This window comes from Phyllostomus hastatus, unplaced genomic scaffold, assembly GCF_019186645.2.
Source record: "Phyllostomus hastatus isolate PE091 unplaced genomic scaffold, TTU_PhHast_1.1 phas_scaffold_78, whole genome shotgun sequence".
Taxonomy (NCBI): domain Eukaryota; kingdom Metazoa; phylum Chordata; class Mammalia; order Chiroptera; family Phyllostomidae; genus Phyllostomus; species Phyllostomus hastatus.
The window spans coordinates 18,827,989-18,849,445 of record NW_025334041.1 but is presented as its reverse complement, the minus strand read 5'-3'; the positions used below and the strand labels follow the sequence as shown (position 1 = coordinate 18,849,445).

The 21,457-nt window shown below is 32.2% G+C and overlaps 1 protein-coding gene across 2 annotated transcripts in view; it reads right to left on the bottom strand.

The window, feature by feature from the left end:
• SNX13 (sorting nexin 13) overlaps positions 1-21,457 on the bottom strand; it is a 123,251-nt gene that overhangs the window by 31,599 nt on the left and 70,195 nt on the right. For both annotated transcript variants that reach the window (XM_045827322.1, XM_045827323.1), the window contains exons 12-17: positions 18,958-19,057; positions 18,157-18,350; positions 11,360-11,464; positions 10,634-10,766; positions 6,342-6,379; positions 1,952-2,021 (exon numbers count right to left, since the gene is read on the bottom strand). In XM_045827322.1, coding sequence (XP_045683278.1) covers positions 1,952-2,021; positions 6,342-6,379; positions 10,634-10,766; positions 11,360-11,464; positions 18,157-18,350; positions 18,958-19,057 — 640 coding nt within the window. The remainder of the gene's footprint in view (positions 1-1,951; positions 2,022-6,341; positions 6,380-10,633; positions 10,767-11,359; positions 11,465-18,156; positions 18,351-18,957; positions 19,058-21,457) is intronic.

Below are 21,457 nucleotides of genomic sequence, written 5' to 3'. Positions count from 1 at the left end.
AAATTGAAGTAGAGAAGTTAAGGAATTCACCCAAGTATCAAGTGGCAGAGCTGAGGTTTGAACTCAAGTAATTTGGACAAAAAGCTATGTTCTTAACCACTATACATGCTGCTTCTTTAGCATTTAAATATGTTTGTCTGACAGAAATAACAATTTATTAAAAACATTCAGCATTGTGCTTCCATACATTTGAAGACGCTAATAAATACTTGAATAAAGGGACAAAGCAGCTGAAAAATAAGAACTCTTCAGAGAAGAGAAAGGTCCACATAAGAAATATTGACATGACTGTCTTCCTCCAGACATCAAAGCTTAAGATCTTCAAGAAGGAAGTAAAAGGACAAATACTGAACATTTGCACTTTAACAAAGGCTTTGACATTTGGAAGACAAGCCAACAGAGAAAATAGAGGTTTATAAAAGAATTTAAAATGTTAATGAGGGAAAAAGTGAGACAACTGTATCAAAAGCTAGAAAGAAAAGCAACAAGAAATAAGACCTGTTGTTTTCCTGACAAGGGTTTTAGCTAATGACCTTAAGAACAGAGTAATGTGTAGAGCAACTATTTGTAAAGATACAGGAACAACTGAGACAGCAATTATAGATAACTTATTCTAGAAATTTGGCAGAGAACAGAATGCAAAATGACATTTCAGCTCCAGTAAGAACCAAAAGAAAACAGATTAAAAAAAGATGCAAATTATCTTTTAAACTGTAATTATACTGTAAATCTCATTTCAGTATATAAAATGTAATCAGATAAGCACTGTATTGAACTGACACGTACATTTCAGCATGTTTACATTTCAGTACGTAATCTGACACAACACTCCCATACTCTAGGACAAAGGAGAGGCATTTCCAGATAAGGAAACACCATTCTCTACCAGACTAGCGTTATCTAGTAATCTAATGGCGATGATGAAAACTGATTTTTTCCCCTCAGTTGAGACACAAAATCTTTTTTTAATTGGTATATTTATTTTTTATGACAATAATTTTAATAGGTGCGTAGTATTATCTTATGGTGGTTATAAATTGTGTTTCCATAAGGACTAATGATTTGGAACTACTTTTAACAAGTTTCTTTGACATAGATACACTTATTTTGTTGAAATACCTGGTCAGATCCTATGTCCAGTTTTTTATTAGAGTATGTATGTTCTTTTTTTGGCTTTAATTTTTTTATTATTTATTTATTTACTTATTTTACTTGTTTGTTTTTTAATTTTAATTGTTGTTCAAGTACAGTTTTCTGTCTTCTGCTCCCATCCCAACCCACCCCCCCAGCCCTCCCCACCTCCCTCCCATTTCCAACCCCCCTAGTTTTTGTCCATGTATCCTTTATACTTGTTCCTGTAAACCCTTCCCCTTTTCCCCTGAAATTCCCTCCCCTCTCCCTTTGGTCCCTCTCAGCTTGTTCTCTATTTCAGTGTCTTTGGTTATATTTTGCTTGTTTGTTTGTTTTGTTGTTTAGGAGCCACAAAATCTTAGGTTTCTCACCTAATCTAAACAAGTCTTGAAGTTCTGTAAACTCAGTACCTAAAAGCTTCATTTACCCTGTTTATCTAATCTGATTTCGCATGCATGAAAACAAACTATGAAGTAAAATCTGCCCTCAAATGATTTAGTAATAATTATGCAGACAATTATCAGCTAGACACAAACAAAGAGAGAAAGATTGGTTTCAGAATTTATTAGCAATGACAAAATGCTTAGAATTTGAGCTTCCTAAAATGTTAATAGTGACAACCTTAGACAAAAGAAGTACCCATAACATAAGTAAACAAACATCATAGAATTCAATAAAGAACATGCTGCAGGGGGGGAAAAAGTAACTTAAAAATATGATTTCAGAACAGAAGAATGGTCTGTAAAAGTAAATGTGGAAAATAACATAAAGATAATGATAATCAAATTTTAAATAAGAAATATACGACAAAGTCTCTTACCAGTGTCTGAAATGTAAGCATGAAGTTGTATTAAGTCATCAGAAGATACACTTGAAAGGTCATCTAAAGACTAGGGGGGAAAATCAGAAAACATTTTTTAGTTTTATAGGGAAAAAGTGTTAAAAAAGTTTCACATCATATATGCACTACTCATCTTTGCCCCACAGAAGGTTTTTATTTGTATCCTCACTCCTTAACAATAATCCTCACTATTTACACCAATAGGAGAAAGAAAATCCAAGATTAAGAAACTATAAAACAAAGTAATTTAAAAATCAACTTAATAAATAAAATTATTTCTTCTTTCATTGTCTGTCCATATACTAACATTTGCTACTTCAGTTATATTCAATACATGGCAAGAAAAATGTGGATAAAAACAAGTGGACATTTTCTTTTTTTAATCCTCACCCAAGGATATGTTTATTGATTATAGAGAAGGGAAGGGAGAGAGAAAGAGAGGAAAACATTGATGTGAGACAGAAACATCAATCAGTTGCTTCTTATGTGTGCTCGGACAAAGGATCGGGCCCACAATCTGGGCATGTGCCCTGGCTGGGAATCGAACGTGCAAGCTTTTGGTGTACGGGCAATGCTCTGACCAAATGAACCACCTGACCAGGGCAGTGGACACATTCTTAAGTTAATGTTTCTGTTTTTTAAAATGTTGAAATATACTAAAGCCAACTCTGTATTATTTAACACTTCTGTTAATTTATAAATAACCTTAGTTAATTTAGATTCCTTATCTATACGAGAATAATAGCTCCTATGTCATAGTGTTATGTGAGGATTAAATGAGAAGACATATAAAACATTCAGAAGACTGCCTAACACAAAAAAATGTTAAGTAATACTATGATTACTTATTAAATGAAGTGAATTCATAGCCTAATATGGATTTTAAATAATTTTTAAATTAACTTTCCAAACAAAAATTATTAGTGATTGACCCAGAATGAATCTTTTATAACAATGTTTTTTGGGTCTAAATTTGAAGAATTTTGCCACATACACATACACCCACACATACAGAGAAAAGAACATAATCATAAAATGAGTACAGACTGTCCAGAAAAGAGTTAACACAGGAGGCATGAAGCTTCTGAAGACTACTTGCAATGCTGGCCTTTGGATGGCATGTGGGAATTTTAGATTCAGGGAAGGTTCCCACCATTCCCTAACTGCTAGGAGTGGCTCACACTGCCTGAACTGTTTGTATGATGTGGTTTATCCTGAACACCTGCTTTCGTTCTGGAAGTCTGGAATTGTGGCAGATGCTAGGCAGAGGGTACATATGGGACCTGCCTCCATTAAAACCCTGGGCACTTATTTAGGTGAGCTTTCCTAGGGGCAATGTTTCACATATGTTGTCACATTCATTGCTGGGGGAAGTTCCTTTGTCCTATGGGACTTCCATGGGGAAGGATTCTTGGAAACTTGTGCCTGATTTCCTCTGGGCTTTTCCCTTTGCTGATTTTGCTTCAGAGCCTTTCGCTACTATGAATCCTAGCCCATGAGTATGAGTATGCAGAGGTGCATGACTCCTCTCAATAAATCAATGAATATAGGGGTGGTGTTAGGGATCTTTGACATACATATATTATGTAATTCGGATATATTTTACAGTTTAAAAATCATGTGATTTGAATGAACTTTAAAGTCCTAATGTGATATAATCGATTATTACTAAAAGAGTCATCTAAATGACTTGAATGCAGCCACACTTATGAAATAAAGCCATTTAAATTAAGGCAACTGCATTCTAAGAAGAAAGCCAAAAGCATGTCTACTAAAGACTGATCACTAAGAGAAGCAAATGCGGTAATTCCAGACAGATATCCACTGTAATTCCCTCATCAAGTGGATCATTACATTCGATTAGACTGGTCTAGGATGCGGCATTGATACCATGAGATTTTAGCCATATCAACTAGTCTTTCTCGTATCTCAGTTTTGCCAATAATACAAGATCTGCTCTACAACTGTCAGACACAATGTGAAGGAAGATACTTTGAAAGGAAACAGAAAGAATTTGTTGTTAAATACTCATATGATCTATAATATAACATTGCTATAGAAATAGCACAACTTTTGCTTTAATATTATTTTTATATGAAAGATATAAGATTCAGAGGAAATATACTTTCTACAAAATTTAGATTATCTACTATGAGTTTCAAATTATAAGCCAGCATAGGGAACATAAAACAATCAAGTTTTCAAAAAAGCATTATTATTAGTGGTAACCTTCCCTTGTAGGTAGTATTTAAAAAGCTAACTGTTAGTCATTGTTTTACATATGTCAGCATCTTATACTATGCAACCCTGAAACTGTTAGAAAACTTCACATATAAATGTCTTTTTAGCACATTTATAACATACAATTAATAAATATCTTCATTAAATATTATGAGAAAATTTGATGGCACATCTCTTAAACATTAGTCACAGTTAAATGCACATGTAATATTAAGTAGGGTATATAATTAAAATGAGTGAAAAATATTAACTACAGAACTTCACTCTGATAAGAACTGTAAGTATTGATTAGTAAAAGGAAATTATGATTTCAAAACAAGCACATTAATACAGTCCTGAAATAAAATACAATTTGTAAAGTAATCCTTAGGTTAGAAGCTCTTAAACTTGCCAAAAAGAAAAAAGAGAAAGAAAAAATAAAGAAAAATAAGTATTCTTTTTAACATTATGCCAAGAAAAAAACCTTGAAAATTCAAAATTACTACAATGAACTCAGCAAACACAACTACAAGGTAATGCTACAAATGCTTACAATTTATCTGCCAATTTCAACTGCAAAATAAGTAAAACACCACATATTAAATATTTTATTTGCTTAGTATACTGGAATAAACTATCATGATCTAGTTTGTAATCTTAAACTATTTTAAAAATGCAACTATCCACTAAAATTTGTCTACATAACAAAAGAACAACAGCAACAACAACAAAAAACCTCCAGCTACTTAAAAGCCTGAATTTAATTGATTTATCTGAATAACAAAAAGTTGCAATTCACTAACCTCAGGTAAAACTTCTTGGATCCAGAGACTGTTCTAGCTTATATCACTACTTTACAAAAGGGATTTCTCTTACTTGAAAAAAACATTTATTCCAGATATGGAATAAACAAAAAAATTACTTTTTACTACTGTTCAAACACTTGTATAAGCACTACAAATGTAAGTAAATACTAGAAAATTTCAAACCAATCAAAGGTTTTGTCACAGTGGAAACCTTTTCTGTATGATGAAAATTATCGCTAACATTTTCTCCTGCTGTAGGAGCGATTCCTTGTTGTTATAAGGCTATGGAATATAACAAGTAGATAGTGATACCAAATGATTGAGGGAAACATTTTAAATGTTACAAAATATCATATATAATACTAGGGCTGATTTGCTGCAGTATTTTGTTAAAGGTTATACTCTGTAAGGGACAGAACAGAACATTTGCTCAGTGAGGTTATTTTAGAAATAAGGGTGCAGTACAGAAGACAACACAATACAGTGGGCCTCTAAACAACTTGGCTATTATAACCGTCTGAATGAGAGTAATGCAGGTAGAAGGAAAAGCAAAGAGAACAATCTCCCCCGACGCCCTGCAAACTTCAACTGAAACTTTTATGGAACACTAATATTTCTTTCTAGCAGCATTTTATGAACTAAGTTATTCAATGGCAAGAATGAATATACTAAAAAGAACTGAAATGTTCATCATTTCACACTTCACCTGGCATCCATGAAACATTAATGACAGCTTATACGCTAAAAACATGCCATTCTTAAACCTGCAATCATAGATTAGTTGCTTAATTCACTATAAAACTCTCCAGACTTGAAAAAATTAAGTAGGTACAACTCTGTTCATCTTAGAAAAATAATAAAATGTACAACGACCTGAATTTGTTATAGTATAGACTTTAAGAATTATCTAGAAGCATTCAGATATCCCAACTAGTTTTATATATCTTTTTTAAATATAAGAAAAAAAACTAATTTCAATGTAAACATTTACATGTGTACATGTCTGTATAAATTTACTGCCTATGACTTTACTAGTCATTTAAAAATACTAAATATTAGGATTGAAAACAATAAAATCAATTTTTTAAATCAAATGCAAGTGAATCATGCAGTGGTGGCCCAAGTCCATTTTTTAAAATGAAAGTTAAGTTTCATTTTCAAATTCTAATTCACACCTGTCTTATATGTGAATTTAACACTTCTTTAAAAGCACAACTTCTTATAACACTAAAGGATAATACTGGGGCTTCTAATGTTATCATTCATTTTTATATGTTAAGGCTCTGCCTTTCATATTATTTTCAAGCCACTTTAATAATTAAAGTACCCATAATAGTACTTACCAAATTTATGCTTCCTGTAGGAGACCCATTAAAAGATTCTGTGGGAAGGGAAATTCAACTTAGCATATAGTAAAAAACTTTTGAAATAGCTGCTTTATCTAAGGTTCAAACACCAAGAATGAAAGTCGGCCAAGCCAAGACATTAACAGAACAGTTAAGAAAATTGTCATATACTACTCCAAACACCTGTCCCCTCACGCCCCATGGTTTTCCAAGACAGGAATTTCAATGAAAATATATATACATTTTATCTATATGGTGGGGGAAAAGTAAGTTTATAGACAGGTGTTCATATGAAAAACAATCTAATAATAGGTAATAATACAAGAATAACTGTTTTGCATACTCACAAGTGTAAACCTAATTCCCCCTCCCCCATCTGTACCTAAGTTGCCTACACACACACACACACACACACACACACACACACAAAGGCATTCATGTATAAAGAGAGCAACTATTAAATATTTTACCCTCATAGTACCATATTAAGTTGTCTAATACAATATAAACATGAGAAGAAACACTGCAAAGTAAGTGTTTGGAAGTGAGAGGTATTTTGTCATTTCTGTCTCACTGGATTAAGAAATATTACAAATAAAATCACTCTTTAGTGTGAATAATGGATTAAAGATATTTAATATATCTTTAAGTCTACTTATTCTTGTTAGATTTGGTTCAAAAACATTGGAAGTCTAGATTCTTAAATCAATATATAACTAATAGAGCAAAATATATGTAAAACTCCATGTACAATGCCATTTAAATAGCAACTAAAATTATTTTTTTAAATTATTAGAGAGTAAGTCATTATATTTTATGAAAATTAATGTTTTTCCCCTCTCAGGCTTTATCTACATCTCAGCAAATTAACAGCTAAGATATCCCTTTATATACATATGTTAAAATTACTATGTATGGTTTCTAGCACTTAAGAGATTATTAACAAATTTGGATCTGTAAAGAGATCCTAAAAGCAAATTTCTATTACTTTCAGAAAAAGGCAGTTGGTGTTGCTTTCCAACTTCAATAATTCTAAATGCTCAAGAACATTTTCTGGTTCCTCAGACCTGTGGTCACAAAAGGTAAACAGGAAATTTCATTTAAGATTACCTCTTGGTTAACAGCAAGGTGATAATTTAAATGAATAAATAAATTGTTCTCTATTCTCTTTCAATATATACCTCCTACCTCTGTGGTGTGCCACCTCTTAAATCTTCCTACCAATGGTAAAGGGAATCAGGAAGCAGGAGCAAGGCAAGAATAGTTTAATTTCTTGATCAATAAACAATAATAAGATGCAGAAATAGAATTTAAAATCCATCTAGGTCTACACTTAATCAAGAAATTTGACAAATGTCTATAAATATTAGAAAACAAAAGAAAATATAATTTGACATGGTGAGAAAAAGTGTGATTAAAATTAAAATTTAAAACAGAAAACATATTTTTAAAAGACTGTGTTTAATAAAAAAGAAAATATCTACTTTAAAATAACTTACAGCTGAACTACTAAAGAAAGCCATCACAAATAAAGAGGAAAAGAAAGGGAAGAAAGGGAAGAAAGGGGAGGGAGAGAGGAGATGAGAGAGAGGGCCTGCATGAGCAAGCTGTCAGCTTCCCACCTATCTACCGGAGTTTGGTTCAATAGGAATGAACTTTCTTCCGCAGCAGAGAAAAACCACCAAAGGATACTATTCTACTTGATAAAGCTTGGCCCATTAATTTTAGGCTCAACTATAGCCTGCATTTTCAAAAAATTAGCTACAGACTAAACACTGGATTAGTCAATTCTTTCAAAATATCTGAAAAGTAGCCAAAATTTCAGAACGTCTAAAATATGAACAAAGTGTCAGAAAGCTTAAATTTAGAAGTCAGAAAATGAATTTATATAAAAAGATGTGGGGAAAGCCTACTTTTGGTTAAACAATCTCATAAAGATGAGAAAATCATAAGCCTTACTATTTGAAAAAGTTGTAATTGCCTGAAGCCTAAACACTGACAATAAACCTACAGCTATTTTTAATATTTCATATTTATACCCATCACTCCACATGTTTTTCAAATAATTTTTAAAAAGGGATAGCCAATTTCTTAGTGATAAAATAGATAAAAGCTCATCAATTAGGACTCAATGTCAAAAAGCAATCCCCTAGGAAGACAAAAGATACATACATATGCAATTCCAACCTACAGTCAATGACTCCAGCGTGAGCATTACTCACTGACAGATGGATAATGACACTTACTTCAGATCAAAACCAGTAGCAGAAAAACTTTTTAAAATCTACTTTAAGTAAATATGAGGCTTTGGGAAGTTTGAAGTGGCTTATAAATAATTTATATCCATTAGTGCAATACAAGAAGATAAGATAGAACAGTTAGAAAGACATGTATGGAAGCTAAAAGTCAATTTAGAAGAGTGGGAGAGTTTTTACACCATAGCATCAAAAACTACTCCCACAGAATATATTGTTACTATCATTTTAAGTGATATGATTATGATTCAAGTTATCTTCTTTCATTCTGGATAATGCAGCAAATACATTTCACAGTACTAAGAAATTCCTTAATGAAATTTAAATAAACAACAAAAATATTTATAGCAACCTTTTCTAGAAGTACAGCTGCTACTGCAAATTTCATAGCAGTGCTATAAAAGATTTTTCAATGGACACTAAATATGGATATATTATATAGTAAACTTGAGGTACATTGAACTTTACTCCCATAGAAGTATTCCTTAATTATGCAATCAAATCCAGTTAAAGTATCATTCTAATTTTACAAATAAGATAGTTAATTTAAAAACTCAAGATATTAGATCAATAATCAATACAAAGGTTATTAAAATTCAAACACAAACATCCACAACTAGATTCCTAGATGATTTGAAAAGTAAAATCTCACTAACACAGACTGGGAGGAGTGTGAGATGGAGGAGGAGGGAGGCTAGGAAACTTCCATGATAGAGGCACTTTTTAAAGCAGTGCTCGCTAGTTAAAAGATCTGTTAATATCACTAACCCTAAGTGGTTCTGTTCATAAACCAATTCATAAGTAAGTGATTATAATTAAAGCATTCTCTTAAACTATTCCTTAGTCAAATCCTTTCCATTTACCTTTTATTTACATTGCTTATTTGCTTAGTAGAACATACCAGAAGTTTATCAAGCCTCAGATATTTAATCTGAGTTTAGCAAGTGCTTCTGAACTGGATCACAAGTAAAATAGTCATGGGCCTAGGATTCTGGAACCTTGTGTTCTAAGGGTTGCCTCTCCCACTATTCTAAATAACTGATTATTTACTACCAATAAAAACTTAATTTATGTTTTAGTTTATAAACCATTTACATATACAGGGTCTGGCAGAAATAAGGCCTGCTTGAGTGAGGTTGGTAGAGTAATAATATGGGTGTAATGGTTTATACTTTTAATTTGAACATTTGATCTAAAATGTCACATGGTGTGCTTGAGTATGATATTATGTCACAGAATTACATGCCTATGATTTTGTAATACAAATTTTTGTAATAAGAAAGGAGTGTTATCTGTGCCAGACCCTGTATATAATTCTATTTAAATCCGATAATGACTCAGAGGTAAAATCTTTATTATGAGGAGAAGAATATTAATCCAGATTCACAACTGAGAAAAATGAGACTTAAAGAAATTGTTTGGTCAATATCACACAAGTACTATGTAGCATAACAGGAGTAAAATATAAATATTCTGACTCTTACAGTCCACTTTCCTCACTACACCAAGCTATAGTAACCTCATTTGAAAAAACCAAAAGACTGGAATAAATAACTCTTGTAGCTTCTTCCAGCTTATCCTGTACAATATTTGGAAAACAATATAGTTAAAGAGAAAAAACTGTACTTGTTCAAAAACATAAAGCTTTATAGTTTATAGTACCCTCTCAGAATCATTACTTGTTATTCTCATTTAATCTTCTCAATAATCTTATTGTTAGTCATGAAAACAATCTTCTTATTTACTGTAAAAATATCTGCATGACAAAACTCAAAAAAGTATTCTTCTTTAAGAATTCAAAGCTTCTATAGTCATACGTTCTAATCTGTTATTAAATTGTCAACATTTTAATTTACTATGGTAACTAAACTTTGTCATTCATTTATAGATTTTTAATTATAATTGTTATTTGGACTTCAAAGACACGTTTTATCTTGTCTGAAAGGGCATTTATTTGGAAAGCAGACTATACAGGAACACACGCACATGCGCGCGCGCGCACACACACACACACACACACTGTGTGCCACCCACCTCCGTCGCCATCATCTGATCCTCTGAAACTAGGGTCTTTTAACATATCCAGTTCAGCTAGCATGCGCACATAAAGTGCATTCTGTCTGAAGGAAGGATAAAATCTTTCGTCTCGTAGCATCAGTTCATATACCTGTTGAATAAATGAAGATATTCAATCATTAATAGGGATGACATACTAATTTCCACTAGTAGGATTTTACCAACAGCTAGACTGAGGTCTTGCTATAATGAATCATGGCACCCTATTTATAAGATGTTAGCAATAAGACTATGTCACAATTAATGACTTCTTTTGGTCCACTGGTATCTAAATTGCATTGAAAAGGTCCTACTACAACACAGATCACATGACAGCAGGCTATACATAATGTTCTAAGAAGTAGTATTGTCTAAGAAACAAGTCCACATAAAGGCTCAAGGCACATTAAAATAAATTTGAGAGATGTTATTTACATACACCATCAATTCATGAAATTCTAAAACTGTTTATCTGGTTCTGCAATCAGGTCCAAATAAAACAGCCTAAAATAAGCATTTTCGTCATTTGTTAAACAAATAAAACTGGCCTACCATTTTTGTAGTTGAGGAGTATTATTACCACAACTCTTCTGTTTAATTACCTCTTTTATAATTTTCAGTAACCTGTTAATAAACAAATTACATACACATGGAAATACACATTTTCTTCAAGAAAGATCTAATAATAAATGTTATATATAATACCTTTCTTTGAATGTCATCAAAGATTTCAGGAGTTGGATCTTCATGATTCAAAGTATCTGCTAATTTTGCTACCAAATAATCATCAACAATAACTCTTGGAGATGCCTAACAAACAGAAAAGCAATAGTAATTATCTTTGGAATTTCTAAATACAAATTAAGCCTTGATAGTAAAAGAATTAAATAATGGAATCATATTAATAAAAGTAAATGGCAGAAAATGCTTGATTTGTAAATGACAACTCGATGTTTAAGAAGGCTGAAGTAAGAGCGAGAACCTCCTTGTCATCGTGTGATATAGCCTGGCAGGCAGACACTGTACGCAGCCTGCCAAATGTAGGTCTTACCACACAAGGTTATTGTAAGGACCAGAAGAGATTTATGTAAACCATCCAAGAACAATGTCTGGCACATACAAAATACTGTCATTAGGAATTAGTTTTTAGCATTCAGTAGTCCTGGATGTGTAATTAACGTAATTGCCAAAACAGTAAGCCATTTATTACTTATCTAACACTAGAAACAATCCTTTGAATGGCCTTTAGAAAAGACTACCCTTATCCTAAATTTGGTTTTATAACACTGCAGTAAAGTTCCATTGTGACCGGAGGAAAAAATATCTGAAAAGTTAATGTGTTTCAGCAACTGACAAAATATGAGGTTCAATGTGAAAAATTGCTTATGCTGAGATAAGCCAGTCAGAGAAAGACAGATACCATATGATTTCACACATACGTAGAATCTAGTTAACAAACTGAACTAACAAGCAAAATAGCGACAGACTAATATTGAACTGATAAGAACAGATACTACCCTTGCTCGTAGCCAAAAAGTGGAAAAGCGATGAGACAGACTCACAGGTAGACTGCTGTGGGGAGGGGCACATATGGGGACTAAATGGTAATGGAAAAAAATACAATAAAAATTTTTAAAGTGACAAAAATCCAAAAATCTAGGAATACGGTCATCTTTAGGATGTCAACTTTGAATTTCTAGTTCTGAAGGCTCTGGAGAGTAAACAAGTGATGAGGATGGTAACTCTTAGAAAACTAGCAAAAGAAGGCATTATTTAAATAATTTCTCCATGCTATCCAATAGAGTATCCAAGGAAAAAATGAATAAATCAAGAAAAGGGAGAAAAGGAGAAAGTGAAAGTAAATAGCATGGTATAAATGTGTAGAAAAAGGGCTACAGAACTTCCAATGCTCCTTTGTTTATTCCACATTCTTGTCAGTAAACCAAGCAGGTGTGGTGGTGGTTTCCCTTTCTGAGTGGGGAAGACGGTGCTTCATCTGTGCTTTGTGTAGAGGAGGGTGTGCTGTGCTGTGTGTGTGCATGTTCCCCCTGAAAGGGGAGCAGGAGAGCTGGAAACCCTGAGTAGGGGACCAAGATTAAAGAGAAACATGATGCTGGTTGGTTTTGTCCTTTCACTTACCCTCTAAGCTCACTAAACTCAGTTTCTAGGAAATAAGGAAAGGCAAATTTGAAAATAACATTGAATATTTATTTAGTTTAATTTTCCTACAGACTCTGTACACAGCACTGGATTACTGTTCCCTGGCAGAGGGTGACAACACTTTCGGAGAGCTGTAACGGGTCACAATTTACCAGACTGCCCCCCTCAAAGAAAGTAATATAGAAGAAATATTTATGCAGATACAAAATAAGTGTTTTCCAAAAGTATCTATTAATCAGTATTCTTTACTTTTCTATTACACACATGTGATTAAACAAAATAATACTTAGTAACAATGACAAGTGTAATAGGACTAATTAAATAAATAACATGAAATAGATAATGTATTTATAATATTTGTCTTCTGATACAGTAATTTTAACTTCTTAATTGTTAGATATTTAAATATTAGAGGCTATGCTACTGTGTATTCTTAAAATAAATAAATGCAAGACTTAAAATGAGATTATACACGTAAGGACTATTTAAGTGCTATTATCTATATTTAATTTAAAAAATGAACAATTTTCTTTTTATGCCATGATCCCATAGGATATTTTTACTTTGTGTGTTTCCTTTTTAAATAAAACTTCTCTAATCTGCCTGCAGTCTTTAGAATATCCTTTTGTTTTATATAGTGGTATAAATGAGTATAATCAAATGTAAAATTCACTTTGACCTTCAGCTCTCTCTTAAGCCTACATTATATTTATGTCTCTTACCAGCCCAATGTGCTAAGATCAAGTTAAATATCCTTTCAGTAAAATCATTTACCCATAGAATAATGGGATTTTACTTACTAAAAACAGTGGGTTTTAAGAACTGTAGGGATTTGTTTCTAGCTCTAGAAAACAATGTTCATCGCCTTTTATCTAAAGGCTTGTCTGGCAGACCAGTTTGTCCAGTCAGGCCCTTTTGGTGTGTGAATTCATCAAACAAGCTAGCCAAGTCTGAAAAGCCCACTTTTTAATACTTTGAAGCGTCATGTCATCATAAACCTCCTTCTTCGCAAGGAAAATTATTTTAAAACACATAAAATCTTCAAACTTGTGAAGATTGACGATAGAGTCTTAATAATTATAGTTTTAGTTTAAAAAAAAAACAGATAATCCTATTAAGCTGGCTGGCTCTTTCTGGTGATACTGAGTTCTCAATAGTCTTATTTCCAAAAACTGACTCATTTTTCACTGTTAAGTTTTTGTAATAGCCTACCTATAAGCCACTCAGGTCAGACCATCCTTTTCAAGGTTCCTTTTAGCCTCTTCAAAGATCATCCAACAGTTTTGGAGAAAAAGCATATATATCTCTGTTTACTGTAATTCTTTATACAACACTCATTCTTGATGTATTTTTGAATTAAAGAAGGATAGTATTCTTGTCCCATTCTTTGAAAATATAATTTCACTGCAGACGAACATTTTAGCATCTTTTCTGTAACTGTCAACAATGATATCCATCTCAAAGTCACTTGTCTAAAGAAGTTATTCCTCATATTTTTTATAATGTCAAAAATCTCATGGTTTGTACATATTTTAAAACAAAAACTTTCATTATGAACCCTCAGTAAGCAAATGAGCTCTCCTTTCAGCATTGTTATATATATTTCAAACACATGGTATTTAGCAGATAAGATCTTTTTCTTTTTCATTGGAAAAAATTTTATGGATTAAATAGAATCTGTTAAAATTTATGTTTGCACTGCACTGTCTACTGAATATGCAGATAGATAAGTAAAGTTTGTTTTATGTTTTTGCAGTTTATTACAAATATTAGAATTCAAGAAGATATCTAAAACTCATTTTTCAAACCACAGTACCCAGGTTCTATGAAAAACATACTTGTGTTGTCCCAGTTTGATGCAACACAATATACTACAGAAAGCATGCTTACTGGTAAGAGCTGACCGAAAAAGCTCTAAATTTTAAAAAGGGCGAAATCATGTTCCTCTCTTGTTTACTCACAGGATATTTTAGTTGAAACCTCTGAATCAAAACATGTAACTCTATTCCGTTTACAAAATAATCACGGGGAAAATAGGCTAATGTGTGTTGATTTCTGTGGTATCGCCAAGCTAATTCAATAGCCACTATTTTTAACTGATCACTGGAGTCTTTTTGGGAGACAGAACCCTATATTGACTTAAAAGTATTTGTAATATTCAGCCTTCATATTTGCTTTCTGCAAATCATATTCTCCACTATGACCAATCTCAAAATATTTTTTGCACATTGTGAAGCACGCTCTATTTGGTTATGTGCCCTCCCTAATCCAGTTGTACAGTTCCTTCCATCTGTCTGTCGTTAAAATAGCCCAGTCATTGCATCTTCTTTTTCTGGTGTTGTCTGAGTCAGGATGGTGCTGGTACTACAATCATTCTCATTTTCGTTAACTTCTAAAAACCTGGTTACAATATTCAGAATGTTAAAAACTAAACACTTCTATCATAATACAAAGCACAGAATAGGAAAGTGAAAGATGAACTGTTAACACTCATGACACAGTGCCCGTCAGTTGTACTGGGAATGCTGTGCAATGGAAGATCCATTATGGTGACGAGGAGACAAAAGTTGCCTGTGGCTATCCTCTGGGACTTCTCGTGTCCCAGGAAAGGGTTTCATGAGACATGGGCTGTCTTTTAATGCTAAAAAAAGGTTATTTTCAAAACAATAACAAACTAAATTTCTCAATGGAAAAACAATGAGCCAGAATACAATGAAATATCTTTAAAATGCTGAAACCAACTTAAGTAACTTAATTTTCTGATTTTTCCATTATAATTGTAATTTATATTATTGGACTACAACAGAATTTATAACTTACTTGTAAGAATTAACATGCAGAAGACTTATATACTCAATGCAATGTTTTCAGATAGCAGAAACTTGAATTTGTGCACAAGGAAACATGAACTACAATATTCACAGCAGCAGTGCAATAGAAACAAAATGTTCATAAATATTATCAAAGGTAAATAATATATATTATTCGTAATGTTGATTATGAATAATATATATTATTGCAATTTGTAACGTTGCAATAGAAACAAAATGTTCATAAATATTATCAAAGGTATATTGCATACCTGTGCAGTGAAATACTTTAGTGAAAATGACTATTCCTGCATGAATCAACATTATTCATTAAAATATAATGGTGCCCATGGGGAGAAAAGCAACGCTCATAGTATCATTCCATTGATACAAAGTTAAGCAATACAAAATTGATACAAAACTAAGCAATATATTGTTTAGAAGACACATGTATAGCAAAACTGTATAAGAAAACAAGTGAATAACTACAGGTAACTGACTTCATCAAGAAGGAAGGAAACAGGTAAACCTGACAGGTGAGGACAGGTAAAGAATAGGTAGGGATCTTCAAAAGTACACTGAATATTCTATTTCTTAAGCTGGACAGGATGTATAGGTATTTGTTATACTATTATTCTTAAAACTATGCTAAATATATTTTATAAGCCAAAAATGTAAGCAAATACACTAATAAGCAGTTTTCAAATAAAATTCATACTGTAAATTAAAATTTCATTTTTGTGCTAGTAAGTATAAATAGGTTTTACAACATAGCTATTAGAAGTACTGGAGTTAAAAAATATTTATTTGGATTGGGGAAAAAAGTACTGGGGTATGAGTAATCTTGAATTCTGGGGATTTATGTGTCCATATTCATGGCACTTATCTATGATTTTCTAAATGATCTTAGCCTGGCTTTGACAGCAGAATGACACTAACCTCATAAAATGAAATGGAAAATGTATTTTTCCCCTATACTGTGGATGAGTTTGTGAAAAATCAGTATTATTTTTTCTTAAAATGTGTCATATAACTCACCAGTGAAACCACGCAGGCCTCGGCTTTTTTTTGTGAGATGATTTTTAATTACTTATTAAAATTATTTATTATATTATATGTTCTATTTCTTCTTGAGTCAGTTTGGCAATCTGCATCTTTCCAGGAATTTGGCAATTTCATTTAAGTTGTCTACTTTGTTGTCAAAGTTGCTTAGAATATTTGCTTATAGTCCTTTTAATTTCTGTATAATTGGTGGTGATGTCCCATTTCTCATTCATAACCTTGGTGATCTCTTTGTTTTCTTGGCCAATTTAGCTAGAGGTTTATCACTTTGGTTGCTCTTTTCAAAGAATGAATTTTTGGTGTCATTGATTTTTATCATTGTTTTTCTCTTTTCTATTTAACTGATTTTCATTCTGATCATTACTATTTCCTTCCTTCTGTTGCCTCACATTCATTTTGCTTTCCTTTTTCTATATTTTTATGTAAAGAACATGGATTGTTGATTTAAAATCTTCTTTCCATTTAGGTATTTTAAAGCTATGACCTTCCCTCATAGCACTGCTTTAGCTGCATCCCCATACATTGTGACATTATGTTTTCATTTACATTCAATTCTTTTTGACCTAGAGGCTATTTAGAAATGTGTTCTTTAATGTTCAAATATGTACAAATTTCTGAAACTCCTTCTGGTGTTGATTTCTAATTAATTAATTTCTAATTGATTTCTAAGTAATCCTTCTGTTGTTGTATTAGGAGAAAAGGACATATTTTGCATGATTTTCAATACTTTTAAACTAAGAGTTGTTTTATGGCCTGGCACATGGTCTATTCTGGAGAATGTTTCGTGTGTGCATGAAAATATTGTGTATTCTGCTACAGTTATGTAAAAATTCTGTACTTGTAAAAGGTATAACTGATTCACAGTGTTCCTTAATTCCTGTACATCCTTGGTGATTTTCTAAATGTTCTATCAATTAATGAAAGTAAGTACTGGAGTTTTAAACTATTATTGCTGAACTCTCTATTTCTCTCTTCAATTTTGTCAGTTTTTTGTTTCATGTATGTAGGGGTTTTTTTATGTTTCTAATTGTTTTATCATCCTGATCAATTAATCTTTTTATTATTATACAATGTTCCTCTTTCTCCAGTAACAATTTTTGTCTTAAAATCTACTGTATAATATCAGTATAGCCAATCCAGCTATTTCGGTTACTGCTTGCATGATTTGTCTTTTTCTATCCTTTTACTTTCAACTACTGTGTCTTTGAATCTAAGTGTATGTGACTTTGAATCTTTGTCATTTAATATTTTCATGATTTTGACCAAATTAATTCTATTTTCTAAACATTAGTTTCTTCACCTATAAAATTAGGATAATAATACATAATAAGACTATTACCAGAATAAAATAAGACAATGCTTGTGAAGTAGCTGTGCCTAGCATGAGTAATATTCATAAGAACTATAAAAGTTACTATTAATGATACTGCCAAAGAAGGTAAGAACACAGTAACCAAAACATATCCTCACCTTTTCTGATAAATATTGTTCATAAATTCCAACAGCAGCTGCTCTTAAAAGACCTTTGGTTTGGTTGGTTTGATGTTTTCCATCTTTCTGACAGCTTAATAAAACTTCTAGCTGCTGCTGGGCTGTAACCCGGTACCCTTCCACTGTCATCCAGAAGAAGAGATGTGCTTGACCTCCAGTTTGCTGCATGAAATCTGCCACACAAAACCCACAACAACACAGATAATAATGAAGATTACTAATTATAACATGTGTTAATGTTTCCTTACATATTAATATATAGGGATTAAAGCCTACCATAAATCATGTATTTGTTTTTAATTATGAAAATTAAGAATCAGGAAATTTTAGTGAAAATGTCCTCAAAATAAAACAATTCTGATGTAATAGTAATAAAATGAACAATATGTATATGTAAGAGTATATATTTATTAAAATGGTATAGAAACAAAGTCCCTTCCCATTCATACACAAAAATGATACAAATAAGATCTATTATTACCATGTATTACCCACAAAGTACTCTTCCTCAAGTAATTTAAATTCATAGTAGACTCTCCTAGGGTTTATTTTAAAAGTTTAGCAAATGCACGTTCAAGTTATAATAAGCATTTATTTCTTCAAAAACAAAATAAATTTCTACCACTATGTTTTCCAGTAAAAAAGGAACATTTTGGAGAATAGGGAATAAAGGAGAAACAGATTTGGCATGTAAAACATTAAGTATTTAAAATTTAATAATATTTACAATTATTAAAAATTTCAAGGGTTATATTATTTTCATAAAATGGATTTACCTACCCATAAAAAACTGTAGTGCAACATTGTCTACAAGGATGCTGTCCAGAGGGACTGTGCAAAGTTTCCCAAAGTTTGCTGCCAGTTTCACAGTATTTATTTCCTACAAATAAAAGCAAATGCAGGTCATTCAATATATTCATTCATTAGGTTAAAGATCTTTATATAGTTATAAAAAATTGAAGCAGAATAAAAATAAAGGTTTTTCCTTCTACAAATGAGATGCCCAATAAAATAGTCTCAGCTCAGTGAATGTTATTTTCAGAATTGCTTAGTAAATATACAGGGTTCAGCAGGACTAAGGCCTTGAGTGTGGTTGGTAGGGTAATAATATGGGTATAACAATTTATGGGGGGGGTGTGCATTTTTTAAATTGTTGTTGAAGTACAGTTGTCTCCAATTTTCCCTAGTTTTAACTTGAACATTTTGGAAACCTAAAATGTCATATGGTGTGCTTGAGTGTGATTGTTGTTACAGAATTACATGGTTATGATTTTGTAATAAAAATCTTTTTTATTTGTGCTGGATCCTGTATATTAAGTATGATAAGCATTCATTTCTTCTAATGCAGAATAAATCTAAATTACTGTATTTTAATTATTCTCTACTTATACAGGGTGAAAATTTTAGAGGCTCAAGGGGATGTTTAGAATGCTTAATATGTCCAAGAATGAACAAATCCCAACATTTCAAAGTAGAGACTGAAGTCTACCTACTGGGAAAACAGAAAATATTCCCAAAGACTGATTTTGCTACTAAGAGAGTAAAAACTCTATAATGTATTTTATGGAAATATAAATGTAGAAATGTACTTCTTCTCAGAGTATGTAAGTGATAAATTATATATGTTTTATGAAGTTTGTAAAGCACCATAACTACCTACATATAAAACAAATTTAAAAAAAGGTTCACAACTTAGAGACTCTACATGTCAAGCACTACGCTAGGGACGCACGTTTCACACATCACTTCACTTCATCTCCACAACAATCCTATTGGGTGAGTGTCACCAATTCCAGTTAGCCCGTAAGAAAACCGAAGACCAGAAAGGTTGCCTATGATCACAAAGCCAGTAAGAATGAGTCTGTTTTCAAAGCCTACTGTCCTTTCCTCTAAAACCCATGATATATCTGTGAACTATTTTCACCAGCTTCTCTGTGCATATTCCCAAATCCGTGATTTAAAAAGTCTTTGATTTAAAATGAAAAGACAGGCAGGTTCACTGAAAGTTAAAATAGGCTGCCCTATTCAGGGACAGATACTAAATTAGGCATAGGTGATACATAAAGGAGAAGAAAGATAATCTGAAGATAAAGTAGAAAAAAAATTTGTGTAATGATTATCCCTTCATATAAGTACTGACTAGTAACAGGTAACTAACTTAAAGTGTCTGGCATAAGGCAACCCAGTGCTAGAACATGGTTTCTCTTTTATTTCTCTTGCCCAGCAGCAGCTCCATGGCTAATGGGATGGGGAAGAGTAGTCACTATAACTTTATTTGTAATAAAAAGGATAAAAGGTCTTCTAAGATTTCAAGATAAGTAATATGGTTAAAAAATAGATCTCTGCAGGGATTCTGAAGTTACTTCCAAAGGAAAATGCATGACTTGAACTATTAAAGAGGTAATACTTGATATTCAAAATAGAATTCACAGGCTTCCAAACAGGGCATCTAAATTTTAAAAGGATTCAATTATCAAAGAGAGGGCAAGTACACTTTAAATAATGATGCTGAAGGATTACTAACTCTAAGATCTACTTAAAGATACAATAAGCACTAGTAAAACCAGGTCATTTTTCTATTCTGAATTTGTATGGGTATATAAACTAATTTTAAGATAGTTAAAGACAGACATACATACAAGTGCACACACATGTATATGACAAACGTGGGCCTTGAGTAATATGAGTTTAAATTAACCTAGCAAACCAAAGTTCTTAAAAAATGTCTTCTATTCCTTATGGAAAATTGCAAAATCACAAGATAAGAGAGTCACAAATAAATTTCCAGAATAGAAAACCAGTGCAGAAAAGTGACTGCACTAAACACTAAATTTAATTAAAATGTTTTTTCCTGTCTTAGAGCCCCAAATCTCTGCTCTACTTTATAGTAAAGCTCTAAAGAGCTAACAAGAACCACTGTTTCTAATTCATCTCTTCCCATTTCCTCGTGGACTGACTCCTTCAGGGTTTCTCTCCACATTCCACCAAAATGCTATCATCAGATCACCAATAATCCCCTCGATAGCACACCCCAATGTGCAATTAGTCTTTGACAAACCTGATTTCTCACTTCTTTAAACACTTTCTATACTTGGCATCTAGGATATCACACTCCCAGGTTTTCCTTCAATCTCACCAGTGACTTAACTCTATCTTTGGGTAGATCCTACTTTATTTTAAACTATAGTAACTGAAGTGCCTCAGGACTGAGTTCTTAGTATCTTCTTACACTCACACTTTAGGTACCTTGCCCAGTCTCTTAACTTTAAATAAACATCTG